The sequence below is a fragment of the Euleptes europaea genome, chromosome 18, assembly GCF_029931775.1.
Source record: "Euleptes europaea isolate rEulEur1 chromosome 18, rEulEur1.hap1, whole genome shotgun sequence".
NCBI lineage: Eukaryota > Metazoa > Chordata > Lepidosauria > Squamata > Sphaerodactylidae > Euleptes > Euleptes europaea.
This window is the reverse complement of record NC_079329.1, coordinates 14,568,066-14,586,703: the sequence shown is the minus strand read 5'-3', so window position 1 is coordinate 14,586,703 and position 18,638 is coordinate 14,568,066. Positions and strand designations below refer to the sequence as shown.

The 18,638-nt window shown below is 48.1% G+C and overlaps 1 protein-coding gene across 1 annotated transcript in view; it reads right to left on the bottom strand.

Annotated features, from left to right (window-relative positions):
- Window positions 1-9,382: 9,382 nt before the first annotated feature.
- The window catches only part of ATP2A1 (ATPase sarcoplasmic/endoplasmic reticulum Ca2+ transporting 1), a 51,178-nt gene continuing 41,922 nt past the window's right edge, over window positions 9,383-18,638 (bottom strand). Inside the window, exons 18-22 of the mRNA XM_056863845.1 lie at window positions 18,061-18,146; window positions 16,187-16,320; window positions 15,934-16,051; window positions 14,923-15,040; window positions 9,383-9,682 (exon numbers count right to left, since the gene is read on the bottom strand). Of these exons, the coding sequence (XP_056719823.1) occupies window positions 9,654-9,682; window positions 14,923-15,040; window positions 15,934-16,051; window positions 16,187-16,320; window positions 18,061-18,146 (485 nt within the window). The 3' untranslated portion in view covers window positions 9,383-9,653. The remainder of the gene's footprint in view (window positions 9,683-14,922; window positions 15,041-15,933; window positions 16,052-16,186; window positions 16,321-18,060; window positions 18,147-18,638) is intronic.

Below are 18,638 nucleotides of genomic sequence, written 5' to 3'. Positions count from 1 at the left end.
CTCCTGCTCCTTCATTCTTTCATTTGCATAGCCATTAGCAATAGTCATTTGCATAGCTAAGCCAGGGCTGGGATTCTGCATGCTTCCTTCAGTGAATGCTTCGATGCAGGGGCGGAGCTAACACAAAAGGTCGCGTTAAAGTCCCTCCCCTCTCCAAACCCTGCCCTCCTCAAGCTCAACCCCAAAAACCTCCCGCCAGTGGCAAAGAGGGACCTGGAAACCCTAACTCCCCCACCACAGATCTTGGAGGGATTCCTCCTTCCTCTCACATTCTCCTTCCTGCTCATTACTGAAACTTTAAACCAAAATTTCAAAATCTGGCTAATGTTTGATTTAACAAACACCTTTTTAAACAGCAGTATAAAAACATTCACAGCTCTGGAGTTTACTTTTTCCCTTTTTTTTTTAAAAAAAGTGTTGCTTATCTTGTGTTGGGCACACTTTTTGCCTCGCATTGTGTGTTGATTGGCTGTTTTGAAACTAACATGTGTTTTGGTGTGTGTAGGGGAACCCTTTATCAGTCTGATTTCTAAAAAAAGGTAGTCGTGTTAATTTGCCAAATGGAATCCTTCATATCCTAATTTTATCAAATCCCTCTGAAACTGTGAATTTTAAAAAACTGAGTGAGGAGAACATAGATGTGAATTTCCCTTCCAGTTTCTTTTTATCTGTCACAGATTTATCCTGCCTTTTCTTCCAAAGAGTCATCGTGATCCGTCCCCCCCATTTTATCCTAACAACATTTGAACCCAGGTCTCCATAGCCCTATTGCTATACTTGGATCACCACACCAGCTCTCTTCTCCCCACCACCCTCTTCAACTGCACTAGGATCCAACTGCACCCAATGAGCACTGATTAGGGTTGCCCGCTGGTGGCGGGCAAACCCCCAGCAATTTACCCCTCTGCCCGCCGACCACCCGAGGGTCGGCGGGCAAATGTGCACGCGCACTTAGATACCGCGCACGCCACTTCTGGTTTAGAACAGGAAGTTCTGCCTCGCGAGGGGCCTTATATCTCTAAGTTTGAGTGGTAAAGGGCCACTTTGCCACTCAAACTAAGAGGTATAAGGCCCCTCGCAAGGTGGAACTTCCGGTTCTAAACCAGAAGTGCCGCGCGTGCATCGGCGCGCACACACACGCACGCACATTCCCGATGTAAAGAGAATAGCCTCCTGCCGGAGGAGAGGGGGGACCTGGCAGCCCTAGCACTGATAAATCCAGACAATCTGGTGCTCACCTGGATTTCCTTCCCAATTGCAGATATCCTTTAGGTCGTCCCACCTGGAGATGTTGTGTATCAGCTGCCCCCAGTCCATATTTGGACTTGCCTCAAGCTCAGGGTGGTGGTACTCCACCTCAACGTTCAGCACCATCATCCCCAAAGGACCAAGCCAAGTCAGATTCAGATCATTTGAAGCATTCGTGGGGCCCAAGCCGTCCAAGGAGCAGCCCAGGATCACTGTATCCGATTCTTGATTTGCAGGGAGAGAAACGTGAGCCATTAATATTTATCTTTTTAAAATGCATATCCGACACTTATCAGCCAAGATGTCTCTCAGTGAGTCTTCTCGACCACAAGGCATACTGAATGAAAAGCAGAACGATGCAAAAACAAAATCGGTAAAGTGCTGTCAAGCCGCAGCCAGCTTATGTGGCGACCCAATAGGGAGAGCCAGCATGGTGTAGTAGTTAAGAGTGGTAGTTTGGAGCGGTGGACTCTGATCTGGAGAACTGGGTTTGATTCCTCACTCCTCCACATGAGTGGCGGAGGCTAATCTGGTGAACTGGATTTGTTTCCCCACTCTGACACATGAAGCCAGCTGGGTGACCTTGGGCTAGTCACAGCTCTCTTAGAACTCTCTCAGCCCCACCTACCTCACAGAGTGTCTGTTGAGGGGAGGGGAAAGGGAAGATGATTGTAAGCCAGTTTAGGTCTCCCTTAAGTGGTAGAGAAAGTCGGCATATAAAAACCAACTCTTCTTCTTCTTTTCAAGGCAAGAGACTGACAGAGGTGGTTTGCCAGTGCCTTCCTCTGCATAGCGCCCCTGGTATTTCTTGGTGGTCTGCCATCCAAGTACTAACCAGGGCCGACCCTGCTTAGCTTCTGAGATTTGATGAGATCAGGCTAGCCTCAATGTCTTTTTTTAAAAAAAACCTGGCAGTAATCAATCAGCATGTCAGCAAAACACTGAAAAACCAACAGCAGCACTAAAATCAGAAGACATCGTAAAATGCAAGAGGGGTCCCTTCCCAAAGGAATGTAATTTGCCTGCACTCACCTTCTCTTGCTTCCTTTAGATTTAATGGGTTCCACCCCACCTTTATGTCTTTGTTTTGTTTTGCAAATTTAGTTGGCAGGATTGCTTTAACAGGGAGAAGAGCAGTGCTGGGAGCAAAGAGGATGTTAATCCTTCCCTCCCCTGCCCTGTTCTGACTGAACAAGCATCCCTCAAGTTGCTTTTACATTCTCTGGAGAAAATTTAACAGGTATCCTTGTGGCAACCATCAGGCCCGTGAGTTTCCCTTTGGTCTACCCAGCTCAAACTTGATTTAAACATGACGACGTTGGGGTTGCTACCCATTTAAGCCAGCCATGCCTAATCTTGCAGTCCCCCCATCCCAAACTAGGGTTGCCAATCTACAGCTGGGACCTTGAAGTCCTTGAGTTAGTTTCAAGTTAGTTTCAAGTCCTTGAAACTAACTGAATCCTGATCTGACTCAGATTGTCGGTTGGCCACTTGTACCAAATCTGTGGCTAATATTTCAATTAAGTATAAATTGCCACATCCATCTTATCTCTTCTTCTTCTTTTTTTTTACAGGGCTCCAGTATACACCTGTTTCGACAAAACCTCTTCCCCATAAATCGTTGATGGACTGTACATGGAAGCTGACCACAATTTTGCTGGTTCCTTCCACTGTAAACTCGTATGGTATGGAAACATATGAGTTCACAGTGGAAGGAACCAGAAAAATTGTGGTCAGCTTCCATATAGAGTCCACCAATGATTTCTGAGGAAGAAGTTTTGTCGAAACAGGTGGATACCAGAGCCCTGTAAAAAAGAAAAGACGAGATAAGATGGATGTGGCAATTTATACTTAATTGAAATATTAGCCACAGATTTGTTACATGTGGCCAACCGACAATCTGGATTCAGTCAGTTTCAAGGACTTGGCATTCTGGAATTGTTTTCAGCTTGTTCATCATTGTCTGTGAATATAATTTTTGGTATTGTTGTACATATTGTTGTTGGATTCTTTAATGTGAATATATTTTTTGGCATTGTTAGATAATCACCTGAATTGCTGTTATTTTTTACAAACTTATGTGACCAGCAGTTCTTCCCCTTCATTTTGAACTGAATCTACAGCTGGAGCCTAGAGTTCTCCCAAAACTACAACTGATCTCCAGACTATATAGATCATTTCCTCTGGAGGAAATGGCAGTTTTGGAGGGCGGACTCTATGGCATCCAATCCCTGCTGAGTCCCTTCACATCCCCAAACTCCACCATCCCCAGGCAGTAACCCCCAAATCTCCAGGAATGTCCCAAGCTGAAATGGGCTTCCCTAGGAGGCCACCAAGATTAAGTTAATTCATGCCATCATATTCCCTATTACTATGTGTGGGTGTGAAAGCTGGACATTGAAGAAAGCTGATAGGAAGAAAGTAGATTCCTTTTAAATGTGGTGTTGGAGGAGAGTGTTACGGATACCGTGGACTGCCAAAAAAACAAATCAGTGGGTTATAGATCAAATCAGGCCTGAACTGACCTTAGAAGCTAAAATGACTAAACTGAGGCTATCGTATTTTGGTCACGTCATGAGAAGACAATCACTGGAAAAGACAGTCATGCTAGGAAAAGTTGAGGGCAGCAGGAAAAGAGGCAGACCCAACAAGAGATGGATGGACTCAAGAAAGGAAGCCCCAGCCCTCAATTTGCAAGATCTGAGCAAGGATAGGAGCAAAGATAGGACATTTTGGAGGACTTTCATTCATAGGGTCGCCATGAGTCGGAAGCGTCTTGGCGGCACTTAACACGCACACAGGATGATTTGGGGAGAGGGAAGTCAGCATGGTATAGTCTAGTGTTACCAGATCTTGGAAGCTAAGCAGGGTCAGTACTTGGATGGGAGACCACCGAGGAAGACTCTACAGAGGAAGGCCATGGCAAACCACCTCTGCTTCCCACTTGCCTTGAAAGCCCCTTGCTGGGGTCACCATAAGTCGACTGTGACGTGACAGCACTTTACACACACACACACACAGAGAGAGAGAGAGAGAGAGAGAGAGAGAGAGAGAGAGAGAGAGAGAAGAGCATTTTGGACTCAGCCCTTCATAAAAAGAATATAAGAAAGTTTATGCTGGATCAGACCAAGGTCCATCAAGCCCTCCCTGAAAACCATTCATTCCTACCTGGAAGCTTGCCTCGCCACTAATCCTAGACTGTTATGGTGAGCTGAAAGCTCCCTGTACGTGTTCAGTGACATGTGTTCTTATGCTGCCATTTCTTTACTGTCCTCCTGGTTGCTCTCCTGGCCTCCCTACCTCCTCACTGCGTGCACATTGGGGAGTCACATCCTTGTTCAGCTCAGCCCCCATCTTTTCTCTTCCTCCTCTTCCCCGCGAGACTCACCTGTGGCCTGGAAAACTTCCACGGGCTCCTCCTGCGCTCCAGCGGCCGCCCCCCAACCCAGCCACAGCAGAAGCAGGCCACGCAGAAGAGGGACCATGGCCTCCCTCCAGCCAAACCTTCTGCCCACCAGCCCCCGGGTTGCTGGGCAGAGAGAGGCTCAGGCAGCCCCCAAAGGGCGGTCAGAAGGCCTCCGGCTGCAGTGGCAGAAAAGGGTGCGCTGGAGCGTGAACTTCCTCTCATGCGCCCTTGAGGCTCACCAGCTGCCCCAGGGGAGAGAAAGGAAATGGGGCCCGAGACCTCTTCAGGCAGAAAAGCCAGCGTGGTGCACCGGCAGGGGTGGTGGCTGGAGATCTCCAGCGATTACGATGGATCTCCAGCCGAAAGAGATCGGTTCCCCTGGAGAAAATGGCCACATTGGCCATTGGACTCTATGGCATTGTAGCCCCTCCCCTTCCCAAACCCCACCCTCCTCAGGCTTATGGTTGCCAACCTCCAGGTAGTAGCTGGAGATCTTCTGCTATTACAACTGATCTCCAGCCGACAGAGATCAGTTCACCTGGAGAAAATGGCTGCTTTGGCAATTGGACTCTATGGTATTGAAGTCACTCCCATATCAAACCCCGCCCTCCTCAGGCTCCTCCCCAAAACTCTCCAGGTATTTCCCAACCTGGAGCTGGCAACCCTACTCAGGCTCCACCCCCAAAACCTGGTATTTCCCAATCCAGAACTGGCAACCCTATGCAGTGGTTAGAGTGTTGAATTAGGTTTTTGGGGTGGATCCTGAGGAGGGTGGGGTTTGGGGAAGGGAGGGGCTTTAATGTCCTATTGTCAAAGCAGCCATTTTCTCCAGGTGGACGGATTATCGGCTGGAGATGAGTTGTAATAGCCAAAGATCTCCAGCTAGTACCTGGAGGTTGGCAACCCTACTAAGGTAGCAATTAGAGGATCAGACTGGGAATAACTTGGGTCATTGAGCAATCCTGGGCCAGCTGCCCTCTCTCTGAATTCCCCGTCTCAGGGTTATTGTGAGGATAAAGGGGTGAGGCATGTGAACCGTCCTCAGCTCTTTGCAGGAAGGATCAGATAAAAATAAGTAAAGGAGCAGGAGCTAGCCACAGTGATTAAGCACATTTTTACTGAATTGAAAGATGTTACTGCTTATTTTTATCTTTTGCCTTTCTTCCATAATTAAACTTAAGGAGTCATATTTGGGGTTCTATGGGGCTCCTATCCGGTGTTGATAGGGCTGCCAGGTCCCTCTTTGCTATGGGGGGGGGAAGATTTTGGGGGCGGAGCCTGAGGAGGGTGGGGTTAGGGGAGGGGAGGGACTTCAATGCCACAGAGTCCAATGGCCAAATCGGCCAATTTCTCCAGGGGAACTGATCTCTATTGGCTGGAGATCAGTTGTAATGGCAGGAGATCTTCTGCTATTACCTGGAGGTTAAACAAGCTAGATAACGCAAATAACCTATGCTGAAACAACTATGCTGAAATTACAAAAACAGCATGTAAATTTCTATGCAGTGAATTTACTATACACAATCACATTGGATTCTTAAAGACAAATGCTTATTTCTAATACAAAAAACCACAGCCTATAGATAAATACACAGACAATACAGCTGTAGGCGTCTCAGTAAGGAACCAAATACCCAGAGAGGTCGATGGTCTTCTGTACTTGTGAGGTTTTTGTACCCATGAGCATGTCAAGATTGTGCAAATTCGCTTAAACGTATTAAGGAGTTCATTTAGCTGACTTCTTTCCTGGGCTACGCCTCTTTTGCCAAGATCTTCTTTCTATCACTTACGAGAAATGATGGACTTTGGGCAAGACTTGCCCTGTTATTAAGAGGACTTTGCAGTCTCCATACATTGTGATTAAGTGCCCCTACGAGGGAAGCGACTAGCCTCTCACTCTGTGAGAGAGTTGTACATATTTTTGTATCACTGTATTGTCTGTGTATTTGTCTATAGGCTGTAGTTTTTTGTTTTAGAAATAAGTATTTGTCTTTAAGAATCCACTGTGATTGTGTATAGTAAATTCACTGCAGAGAAATTGAGACTACATGCTGTTTTTGTAATTACCTGGAGGTTGGCAACCCTAGGTGTTGACCAGACCCAGATCTTCTTACTTTCAACAAATTTGCTGGGTTTCTGCCTTCTTCCCCCTGGACCCAGGAGACGCCTTATAAAGTAGGGTTTCCAAGATCCAGGTGGAGCCTGGAGATCTCCTGGAATTCCAATGCCAGGCAAAAGAGATCAGTTTCCCTGCTTTGGAGGGTAGACTCTACGGCATTATACCCCACCATGCCCTGGAAGGCAAGCGCTAGGACCCAGCAGGACTTTTCGTTGTTACGGGTATACTTAAACTGGGTAAATGAACCTCTGCATGTCCCTGGGGAGAGACCTGTGGCTTGCCAGCTTTCCTTGCAGGTGCAGCGGATGGATGCGTGGGCTCGGTGTTAACAGCCGGGGCCGGCCGCTAAACATGAACTGGCTCAACCCAACCCCAAACAGGAGGCAGAAGGCAGAAGGGGGGGGGGGGAGAAAGCTGAACACTTTTGTGCTAGGGTTGCCAGGCTCCAGGTGGGGGCTTGAGATCTCCTGGATTTACAACTCTCTCCAGACTACACAAATCTAGGGTTGCCAACTTCCAGGTACTAGCTGAAGATCTCCTGCTGTTACAACTGATCTCCAGCTGATAGAGATCAGTTCCCCTGGAGAAAATGGCCACTTTGGCAAGCGGATTCTATGGCATTGAAGTCCCTCCCCTCCCCAAACCATGCCCTCCTCAGACTCCACCCCAAAAACCTCCTGCTGGTGGCAAAGAGGGACCTGGCAACCCTACATACATCACTTATTTTTTATTACTTCTTTATTTAAAATGTTTATTCCTCTTCTCCTGGAGAAAATGGCTGCTTTGGACGGCTGGCTGCATGGCGTTGTACCCTAACGAGATCCCTCCCCTCCCTAAATCCCACTCTCCCTCTGCAACTTGTATTCTCAGGTAGACTGCCTCTGAACATGGAAGAATTTCATGGTCACCCAAGCTGAAAAGACCCACTTCAGGTAGCTGTTGCTAGGACCCCATGAACTAGGGTTGCCAACCTCCAGGTACTAGCTGGAGATGTCCTGCTATTACAACTGATCTCCAGCCAGTAGAGATCAGTTCCCCTGGAGAAAATGGCCTCTTTGGCAATTGAACTCTATGGCATTGAAGTCCCTCCCCTCCCCAAACCCAACCCTCCTCAGGCTTCCCCCCAAATACCTCCTGCCAATTGTGAAGAGGGACCTGGAAACTCTACTGTGAACACACAGAATTGCCATCCATTCCTCAGACAGATTCTGTGCCTGAAAGAAGTTCAGCATCTGAGTTTCCCCATTCATCTCCTCCACAAGAAAATTACAGTGGTTGAATTTCTGTATGTCACAGGGACTATCCCTAGGGTTGCCAACCTCCAGGTAGTAGCTGGAGATTTTCTGCTATTGCAACTGATCTCCAGCCAATAGAGATCTGGAGACAATGGCTGCTTTGGCGATTGGACTCTATGGCATTGAAGTCCCCTCCCCAAACCCTGCCCTCCTCAGGCTCCACCCCAAAAATCTCCAGGTATTTCCTAACCCGGAGCTGGCAACCCTAACTATCCCGGATAGTCATTTTGTTTGGACTCGCCATTCACGCCCTTATCACAGAGAAATTTCAGATGACATCATTAACAAGCCACTACAATCCATAGTTTTCTTTGTCGTCCTCCTGTCTTTTCGTAGAGTGGGTTTGTAGTGATTATAAGAAAACTTGGAATGGACTGTAGTAAGAGCCTATCTGCTGTGGAAGGGCAAAAGCACTAAAGATGCGCCCAGCAGGAGGAGAGGTCAGACTGATGATCCTGATAGCACTTTCCTGCTGTTTCCTGGCTGCCTTGACATTTTACAATGTTTGGCAACCTGCCGTTGTTAAAATGCTTCCATCAGTAAAAAGACATAACAATGAACACACATGAACACATGAAGCTGCCTTATACTGAATTGGACCCTTGGTCCGTCAAAGTCAGTATTGTCTACTCAGACCGGCAGCTGCTCTCCAGGGTGTCAGGCAGAGGTCTTTCACATCACCTGCATGCCTTTATATCATGATTTTACTGTAAACTTCACTGTACAATTTCCCTTTTAATGCCAATAAAGGCTTTCGTATTCGTATTCACATCACCTACTTGCCTAGTCCCTTTAACTGGAGATGCCGGAGTTTGAACCTGGGACCTCCTGCTTGCCAAGCAGAGACTCTACCACTGAGCCACAGCCCCTCCCCTATTTATGCACACCCAGACCTAGAAGAAGCTACAAGTCAACTCGTATTGAGCCATTCTTTGAAAAATGAAATAAATAAAAAAAACTTCCATCCACCCCCTTCCATTTGTCCTAAGTAACGAAGGAAGAGCCGAGAGCGGGTGGTAACAGTTAAGAGTTTATCCTTTAATGTCAATAAATAAGCAGCTAGAAGAATCTCTTCATTTCCTCCGAGTCGAGGGCTCTCTCTTGATTGATTGTTTTTTTTCCCTAACAAAATGTTTCCTTCTGTTTATGTGTGTATTAAAAAATCCAACCCCTGGGCTGAGGTGGGTTCTAGTCGTGTGAAGAGGGGGAGCGAATGTCGGTAGTGTGGGCACTAATGCAAAAAGCAGTGGTGTGTGGGGGGAGTATGGGGCGTGGGTGTGTGCAGGAGCTAGGATAGGCGGGGCGGGGGCTCAAAATGTACAGAAGCCAAGAAGCGAGTGGAGTGGTGGGGTGGGGTGGGCAGGAAGCAGCTGGCAGGGAACATGGCATGGCAGATGCCTGCGTCGTGGCCCACACTGGTAAGTCCCCGATAAAGGAGTTACAGAGGGTGTGCAGGGAAGGGTGTGGCTATTAAATAAGGGAGAGGCACAGAAGTGGAGGAGGGAGCGGCAGACATGGCAGAGGGATGAGGGGGTGATCTTCACTGTTGGGGATGAAGAGGTTATTTCCATGGCAACTCAGAAGTTCACTTTCTCATCCTTTCTTCTAAATCCCCTGGGGAAAAATAGATGGGGGGGGGGAGAAAACAGAAGAGTGAATGCCAGAGGAACAGTAAGGGCAGGATGCCACACGGCAAGGATCATAGAATCATAGAGTTGGAAGGAACCACCAGGGTCATCGAGTGCAACCACCTGCACAGTGCAGGAAATTCACAACTAGTTCCCCCCCAAACTTCCAGTGACCCCTACTCCATGCCCAGAAGATGGCCAAGATGCCCTCCCTCTCATGATCTGCCTAAGGTCATAGAATCAGCAATGCTGACAGATGGCCATCTAGCCTCTGCTTAAAAACCTCTTATCACCTCCCAAGGAAGCCTGTTCCACTGAGGGACCACTCTAACTGTTAGAAAGTTCTTCCTAATGTCTAGATGGAAACTCTTTTGATTTAATTTCAACCCATGGGTTCCGGTCCGACTTTCTGGGACAACAGAAAACAACTCATAACCATCCTCTATATGACAGCCCTTCAAGTACTTGATGATGGTTATCATATCCCTGCATAAATGGCCTTCATATACGTCAGGACAGCGGTTTGCATGAACTGAAACAAGCTCATCTCCATGTGAGCCTGGTCCTTTGTTTTGTGCCTACATTCATCAGTTTCATTCACTTGAGGCAGAAGACAGAAGAATCGGCGGCAAGTGAGAAGAACCAAGAAGATCCAAAATGTTGCTCGAGCAATATACTTGGGGGACTCACCACCTGCACCCGATGCTGCATTCTGCAGTCTTTAAAAGTCCTTCCCGACACAGTCCTAGAAGTTCGGTTGCTTAGCGTGCAGTAGCAAAGCCAACATTACTATCTCTGGAATCCTAGATCTATGGGATCCGCAGCAGCGTAGACTCGTTGTTGGACAACGTTGTCATGAAAAGCTGCTTGCAAAAAGCATCTCGCTCATCACTGTGAAACAAATATCTCCTAAGAGAGTTTTGTTCAATCCTTCCCCCTCCCCGATCTCAGTTTTGTTCCTTATTTCCAAGCCATAGGGGAAAGAAAAGGGAAAAAACCCACCATCTCTCACACCCATTCCCTTATATCTCGAGCCCCACATCTGAAGCAGCTTAATAACACTGAATGGCTGTACAAATAAACGAGCAATTGCTGAATTTTCCTGGCATTGCACAAAGTCTTTCCTGGCAAGAAACAGCCCAATAAGAGAGAATCTCTCTCTCAGCATCAAATATGACATGAGGCAATGCTGTTGCAAAAGAATGCACTTGAAGCAACTGAGACCCAAGACATTGTATCCCCACTCCAGCAAATGGGGTGCCAAGCAAGTGCTCATATCGGACTGGCCAGGCATGGCATGGAGCAACCAGCAGGGGGCAGTGAAGGCAGCTGGGGCACAGGCAGAGAAGCAATGAGGGCCAGAACGGCTTGGAAAACTTTCCCGTAGCAGGCTCGCGAACTTCAGATGAGATCGATCATGACTTCCTTTCAAACACCATGAAACAGGAAGGGATGCAGGGAATGGACCAGGCCAAGTGGACTCCACTGTGTGGGAAGAAGGGGGGAACGCTCTTGGGAACTGATGGGGCAGAAGAGGGTCCACTGGGAACAGGCTTACTCACCACCGGGAACAATGACCCCTGCAATTTAAGAACCCAAATTTCGAGTCCTGAGCTTGAGCTCAGCAACTGAATTCCACCTGAGAGCTCTGAATGTAGAGTTCAAATAAATCCCCAGTTTGATAGTTTGCATGTAAAGTTACCACTTTCTCTGAGTGGCCCCAAGGCCATTTCAGATGGTATTTCAAAGAAGCCTGCTGTTCCTTGAACGTTTCTCAGGGGTTCCTTGACAAGATAATTAGCAATGGCAAACAAGCTTCCCTGAAAGGCAGCTCGCCTTCCTACCACTGTTCTTTCCCTGCAGAGTTTAGGCTGCTTTCACACTTAGTTGGAGAATGCATTCTCAATGCACTATAGCAATCGTTTGCAACTGGAGAAAATACATTGGCAAACAATTGCTATAAAGCATTATCCAATAATGGCCTTTTATGTATGGCTGTTTCCCTTGGGGTCACCTCTGACGACTTCGGATCATTGTTTAGATTATGCGTGCTGTTTCCGACCATCAGAGGTCGTCTCGCTCTCCCCCTGCACTTCATCACGTTTTGCCCGCATTTTCAAATTTGAAATAAAACAGGTCCTTGAAAACACGGGCAAAATGCGGGGGAACGCAGGGGGAGAGCGGGGCGACCTCCGACGGTCGGAAACTGCATGCATAATCAAAACAAAGACCCGCAGTTGTCGGAGGGGTGGCCACGAGGGAAACAGCCATGGATGAACACACAAGAACACACATGAAGCTGCCTTATACTGAATCAGATCCTCGGTCCATCAAAGTCAGTATTGTCTACTCAGACCGGCAGCGGCTCTCCGGCAGGGGTCTTTCACATCATCTACTTGCCTAGTCCCTTTAACTGGAGATGCCGGGGATTGAACCTGGGACCTTCTGCATGCCATGCAGATGCTCTACCACTGAGCCACAGCCCCTCTCAAAGACCAATGTGTGAAAACAGTCATAGGTGCAGCCCATGCAGAACATTCCAGGTGTAGGTGGAGGCCAACGTGTTTGACTACTGTCCCACATGAACAAAAGGTGTATACTAGAACATATCCCACTATCCTCTGCAATGTACAGGGATTCCCAAGCAGATACACAGGGGCTCCTCAGCCAGGCAAGCTGATGTGGTAGAAAGTTTGAAAAATACTAGAAACTGTTTATGAAAATAAACAGGGCCTGAGAATTTGAAACCAGCCATGCCGTTGATACAGTGGCCGGGTGGCAACTCTACTTGCTCCGAGAAGGTGATTTTTTTAGGCCTTCGCTGACCAGAATTCAGTCAACCGATGATTATTTTTTTGTAAATAAAATATTGACTGCATACTAATTTTTACAGACGATGAGAGAAACAGAAGAATTGGAGTTAAAGACTAAATGGAACCTATATATTGATTAGGTGAAAAGTGGAGAAGCCAATGAAGAGACCTTAGTAAAATTAAAAAGTCTATGCTCATGGCTGAAAATATGAAAATATGATCTATTCGACTGGGTCCGTGGGGGGAGGGAGATGGGGGGGAAGAGGTTAAAATTGTATGGGAAGAAAGAAAGTGTAATTTTGTAATTATAAAAGTATGGAGATGTAAAAATGACTTCCAATCCAATAAAAGAAAAAAAATGGGGGGGGGGCTTCATTTAAGTATTTGTCATCTTAGTGTCATTTATTTTACACGGGGACAATTTTTCTTGGAGTCCTTGGAAGTCATGTAGCGAGTTCTTTTTTTCCTGGGCAGGGTTTTCCTCTCTGGCCCTGAACTGAGTGCCGGCCCCAGTTTCCTGGACTGCCCAAACTGCGGCAAACAGACAGATCAAGCGAAAAGAGAGACACCCTCCCCAGCCCGGCAGATATTCCCACACAGATGAATCGACAGAGAGGAGAGCAGGAAAAACATGCAAGGCATGCGGTCAAGGGTTGTCGTATACCTGGGAGGCAGGATACAGGAGAACAGAGGGGGGGAAAGAGTTTATGCTACAGGAGGGAAAGGATAAAAGAAATCAGAGTTAATAGAGATTAGGACGAGGGTGGGGAAGGAGAAGAAAAAGGGATTAGTGTGGGTGGATGGAGACCCATCACGGAACTGAGAACTGCTACATGCAACCTTGGTCGATTAGCAGATAGATTCCTCCTGGTTTGTTGTCAGTGGGAAAATCAGCTGGAGAGGGGGTGTTTGGGTTAGAGCTGCAGAAAGGGGGTAGTTAGCCCTTTACTCCCATGTCATTTTCAAGTACTCTGGACATGGAAGGCACCCTGGGGGGGGTTTCTGGTTCCCCCCCCCCACTAAACTCAATTTGCAATACAACGTTTTGGGAAGGAGTCCCTGCTCCTACCCATGTTTCCTACACTCCTGTTTCACCCCAACAAAGTCCATTGCACTCTCAGGGCACGCAAGAGAGCCCGGGGACCCCCATCCATAGGGTTGCCAACCTCCAGGTAGTAGCAGGAGATCTCCCGCTATTATAATTGATCTCCAGCCAACAGAGATCAGTTCACCTGGAGAAAATGGCCACTTTGGAAATTGGACTCTATGGCATTGAAGTCCCTCCCCTCCCCAAACCCCGTCCTCCCCAGGCTCTGCCCCAAAAACCTTTCGCCGGTGATGAAGAGGGACCTGGCAACCCTACCAATCCACCTCAGCTCCTTTAGGACTAATCTCTGCAGTTGCCCGTGTAAGAATTTCAAATGCTCAGGTGCCATGTCCGGCCCAAGACCGAGAAGCAATTTCCTCTCTAAGGCTTTTTATGCAGGGATGTTTCCCCGCAGTCACCCCTGCCGACTGCTTCGGGGCTTCCTTTTGATTATGCATGCCTTTTTCTGCCCGCCAGAGGTCACCTCCCCACGCGTTTTGCCTGCATTTTCCTGATTCTGGCTAAAACATCATCTGGAAAACCTGGGCAAAACATGTGGAGAGAGCGAGGTGACCTCTGACAGGCGGAAAAGTCATGCATGATCAAAAGGAAGCCCCAAAGCAGTTGGCGGGGGTCACTGCGGGGAAACATCCCTGCACAAAAGCCCTAAGAGGAAAGCTTCACTTGGAGAAGCATGAGTGAAAAGAGCTAAAGGGATCGGGGAGCTGGAATCTTCCCAGCCTTCCGTCCAAGGGCCAAACTACATAATGCGCTTACATGAGTTCATCGCGGAGACTCACAGCCATTCTGCAGCTGCAAGTTCCCAGTGAGAACTCCATTTAGAAGCAGATCGGGACTGCGGCATGGGCAAATAAAGCCCCCTAGCGCTGTTTCGCCTTGGGGAAATGGCATGAGGGGGAGGCTGCTGCGGTCTCGATCCCACTCGGTCGCCTGCGGCGCTTCTAAACTGGGTTGCCATTGGGAACTCGCAGCTGCAGTAAGACTGCAAGTTCCCGTGGAGAACTTGTGTAAAAGGTAAAAACTTGTGTTGTTTAATGATTCTGTCCTGGATGGGTGCAGATGGAGATGATGGAGGGTAGCAGGGGGTCATGGTAGTCATGGGGGGGGGGGCAGGAAAGAACTATGGGAGAAGGCATCCAGAGGAGAGGGAGCTCCCAGAGTCGTCTTTTATCCATGATGATATTTTCCTGCACATTCTGTCCAGTGCAAGGGCAAAAGGGGAAGACTTGGAAAAGATTGGAGGAAAGGAACAGGAACAAACCCAGGGGAGGGAAAAGACAATTAAAGTGTGTGGGGGGGACTTACGCTCCAGATAGTTCCGGGCGACGAATTTGAGGACTTCATCCAGCAAGATGACAGGCAAGGATAACTTCAGCACCACCATCCAGTGATGCACACCCAAGTGCGTCAGCTTGAAGATCATCTGTGGAAAGCCAGAGCAAAAGGTTAGTGTTTTGGGCTCCCAAAAGTCCAGTTCTGGAGGCAAAGGGACAGAGGCCTCTTTCCCCCCAAGAAGAATACACGGAGACAATGGTCCTATAAAACACATTGCGCTGTATGTATGTCACAGGTTCTGAAGGAACACAGAGATTGGCACCGGATCCGGCGTTCAGCAACCTAAGAATCTGAGGGTTCGTTTTAAGAAAAGGAAAACAAATTGCAAGCTGCTGGCCCTCATGGATGCAAAGACACGCTTGAAAGAACGGGGGCGATGGCTGCTGCAGCCTCAGAAGCCAGAGGGTCAGCTGGTTAAGATTTCCAGTGTCCAAGAGGTGGGGGGTTCTAAGCCTTGCCTAGCTGCTCACCCTTCCCCACGAGCAACAAAAGCATAATTAATTATGCAAAACAAGATTATGCACATTTCTCATGTTTGTATAACTTTTGCAGATTTTTTCCCTTGGCCAAGGACTCATAGAATCATAAAGTTGGAAGGGGCCACCAGGGCCATCTAATCCAACCCCCTGCACAATGCAGGAAATTCACAGCTACCTCCCCCTCACACTCCCCCAGTGACCCCTACTCCATGCCCAGGAGATGGCCGAGATGCCCTCCCTCTCATCATCTGCTTAAAGTCATAGAATCAGCATTGCTGACAGATGGCCATCTAGCCTCTTCTTAAGGAGTCTTGGAAAACCCCAGCACAGATCAAACTTCCGTTTCATCCAACCTCGTTCAAACATAACATTTTTCACTGGTGACCCTTCATGCATATTGAGCGCCAGTCATCAAGCGATGACAGACCTGATATACGGGCATCAGTTATCCAGCCCTAAAAGGGACCTGTCAATGGGGCCACCACCATGAAGCAATACTTACAGGCATGGGGTCAACATAGAGGATGAAGAAATGCAGAGACATGGAGAGGCAGATGGATCCCAGAAGCCAGAAATTCACCCAGGGGGGCATCCGGACCAAGGACTGGTTTTCTGATAGACTGCACAGGACAGAGAAGTGGGGAGATGGGTTGGGATTACCATCTTTTGCTTGTTTACGGAAGTGGGGGGAATCTCCGGATTTAGTAAGCAAAACAATAAACATTGCAGAATACATGATGCAAAATGAGCCTTACCTGTTGAGGGCATTGCACATCTCAATGGTGACCAGCACAGACAAAGCCATGGTCATTGGGACGGGAGACTCAAAGATTTCACAGTCCAAGCCTTCGAAGTCGGGATTCTCTTCTGTGCATTGCATGAAATGTGACTGGGTGGCAGAGAAAATGGGGAAGCAACGTTAATGTACAGAATTGCTCTTCTAGGTGAAGAAAGCCATAGGTTGCTATTGTTGACAGCTTGTCAAACCTACCAGGATACATGCAGCTCTCCCCTATGATGAGCTGTTGGGCTACAGGTGAAAGTGTCCCTAGACTCTGCACACACACACACACACCTCCAACCATTAGCTCCTGTAACAAATTTTCCCTTTGGTGGAAGCTCTTCAGGATCACAGGAGCAGGCCTATTATATTACGTGCTTTGGAACTCAGGGAGGATAATGCTGCTGCAGTGGTCTTGTTTGTGGACTTCCTAGAGGCACCTGGTTGGCCACTGTGAGAACAGACTGCTGGACTTGATGGGCCTTGGTCTGATCCACCAAGGACTTTCTTATGTTCACAGTAGTCAAGACCAAGAAGATCCAGCTGTTAGCTGAAGGCCTGGTTACCAGAGCGTATGGTAAACCTTTAATCCACCCTAAAGGTGAGAATGCTAGGAAAAGTTGAGGGCAGCAGGAAAAGAGGACCGAACAAGAGATGGATGGACTCAATAAAGATCAATTTGCAAGATCTGAGCAAGGCTGTCAAAGATAGGAAATTTTGGAGGACTTTCATTCATAGGGTCGCCATGAGTCGGAAGGGACTTGATGGCACTTAACACACACACAAAGGTGAGAATATTCACCTAGAATATTTGCTTCAATGGGAAAACCTCTGGATCCTTAGGCAATTACGTCTAAGTTTTATTAAGGTTAGGACTAGAGCTTAGACAAGCATGGTTAAAAGTATTAAACCCCTCTGTCTGAAAATCCAGCTTTTTTGCTCTACTCAAAGAGGAGGGGAAAAGCATAGCCCTGAGTCATAGGCTCTCAGGCAAGCCCCTTCATTCCAGAATGGAAGCCTCAAAACACACAAAGTTTAGACTCTCAACTCAACGCTGTCCCAGGAAAGAACATAAAACAAATTCTGGCAAGTAGACCTGGATCCTCATGCCGACATAAAAACCTGGGTCACAGGCAGTATTTGCTAAATGGTCACAAAGCCAAGAAATTTTTATCAAAGTTCACATTGGAAAATTCCAGCAGTGGCCTATCTGTCATACCACGTCTAATCTGGAAGGGTTATCTACAAATCCGGCCATCGAATTTTTATCCCGCCTGTACTCCAGTGAGCTCTGGGCAGCCTATATGGCTCCCCTCTTCTCCATCTGATCATCGGTTCAATGATGTGAGCAAAGAGAGGCTGAGGGGGAATGACCAGCCCAAGGTCACCGAGTGAGTTTCATGGCTGAAGGCCTAATGACATGTTAGACACCTCCTGGGGCTGTGCCCGGGTCCAGTCCACAGATGTGGTCTAGGGGTTCTGTGTTTAGAAACTCAGTTCGCAGGCACACAGAGGCCTGATTTGTATTGGGACCACAGCATGTGGGGAGAGGGGAATTTAACAGCTACTGATAGGGTGGTAGCTGGAGATCTCCTGCTATTACAACTGATCTCCAGCCGATCGAGATAAGTTCACCTGGAGAAAATGGCCACTGGCCATTGGTCTCTATGGCACTGAAGTCCCTCCCCTCCCCAAACCCCGCCCTCCTCAGGCTCCGCCCCAATCATGCTGGTGATGAAGAGGGACCTGGCAACCCTAGGTACTGATGGGCTGCATGCGTGCTGCAGGTAAGTGCCCCACCCCCCAGAAATTTCTTCCCGGCACAGGGTCAAAGTGGTCAAAGCTCACCAACTGGTGATAGGTCACTCCAGGTCCATCATCAGCGTACATGAACCACCAAGCAGCGGCACCAACGGTGCCAGCTCCCACGTATCCTGGAGGCAGAGCAGAGGGAAAGGTCAACGTGAACAAAGAACTGAGAGTGACCCGCCAAGTTGGGTTGCCCACCTCCAGGTGGTGACTGGAGATTTCCCGCTATTACAGCTGATCTCCAGGCGACAGAGATCAGTCCCCCTGGAGAAAATGGCTGCTTCGGCCATTGGACTCTATGGCACTGAAGTGCCTCTCCTAGTGCAAACCACGCCCCTCCTCAGGCTCCACCCCCGAAATCTCCCAGTAGTTCCCAACCCAGAGCTGGCAGCCCTACCACCAAGGGACTCCATTCAGGGTGAACACCGATTTCAAGAACTTGCTCTTAGCTGGACGAGATGCAATAAAAATGATATATGGCAGAAAGGAAGGGCCAGAGTGGAGGCTCTAAGGCATGGCAGCCCATGGCATCCCAAGCAGAGAAACATGTTCGAGAGACACCGGGTGGGGATCCTATAAGAGACTCTCTTGCTTCCCTTTCGCCTGCTCCCAAGGTC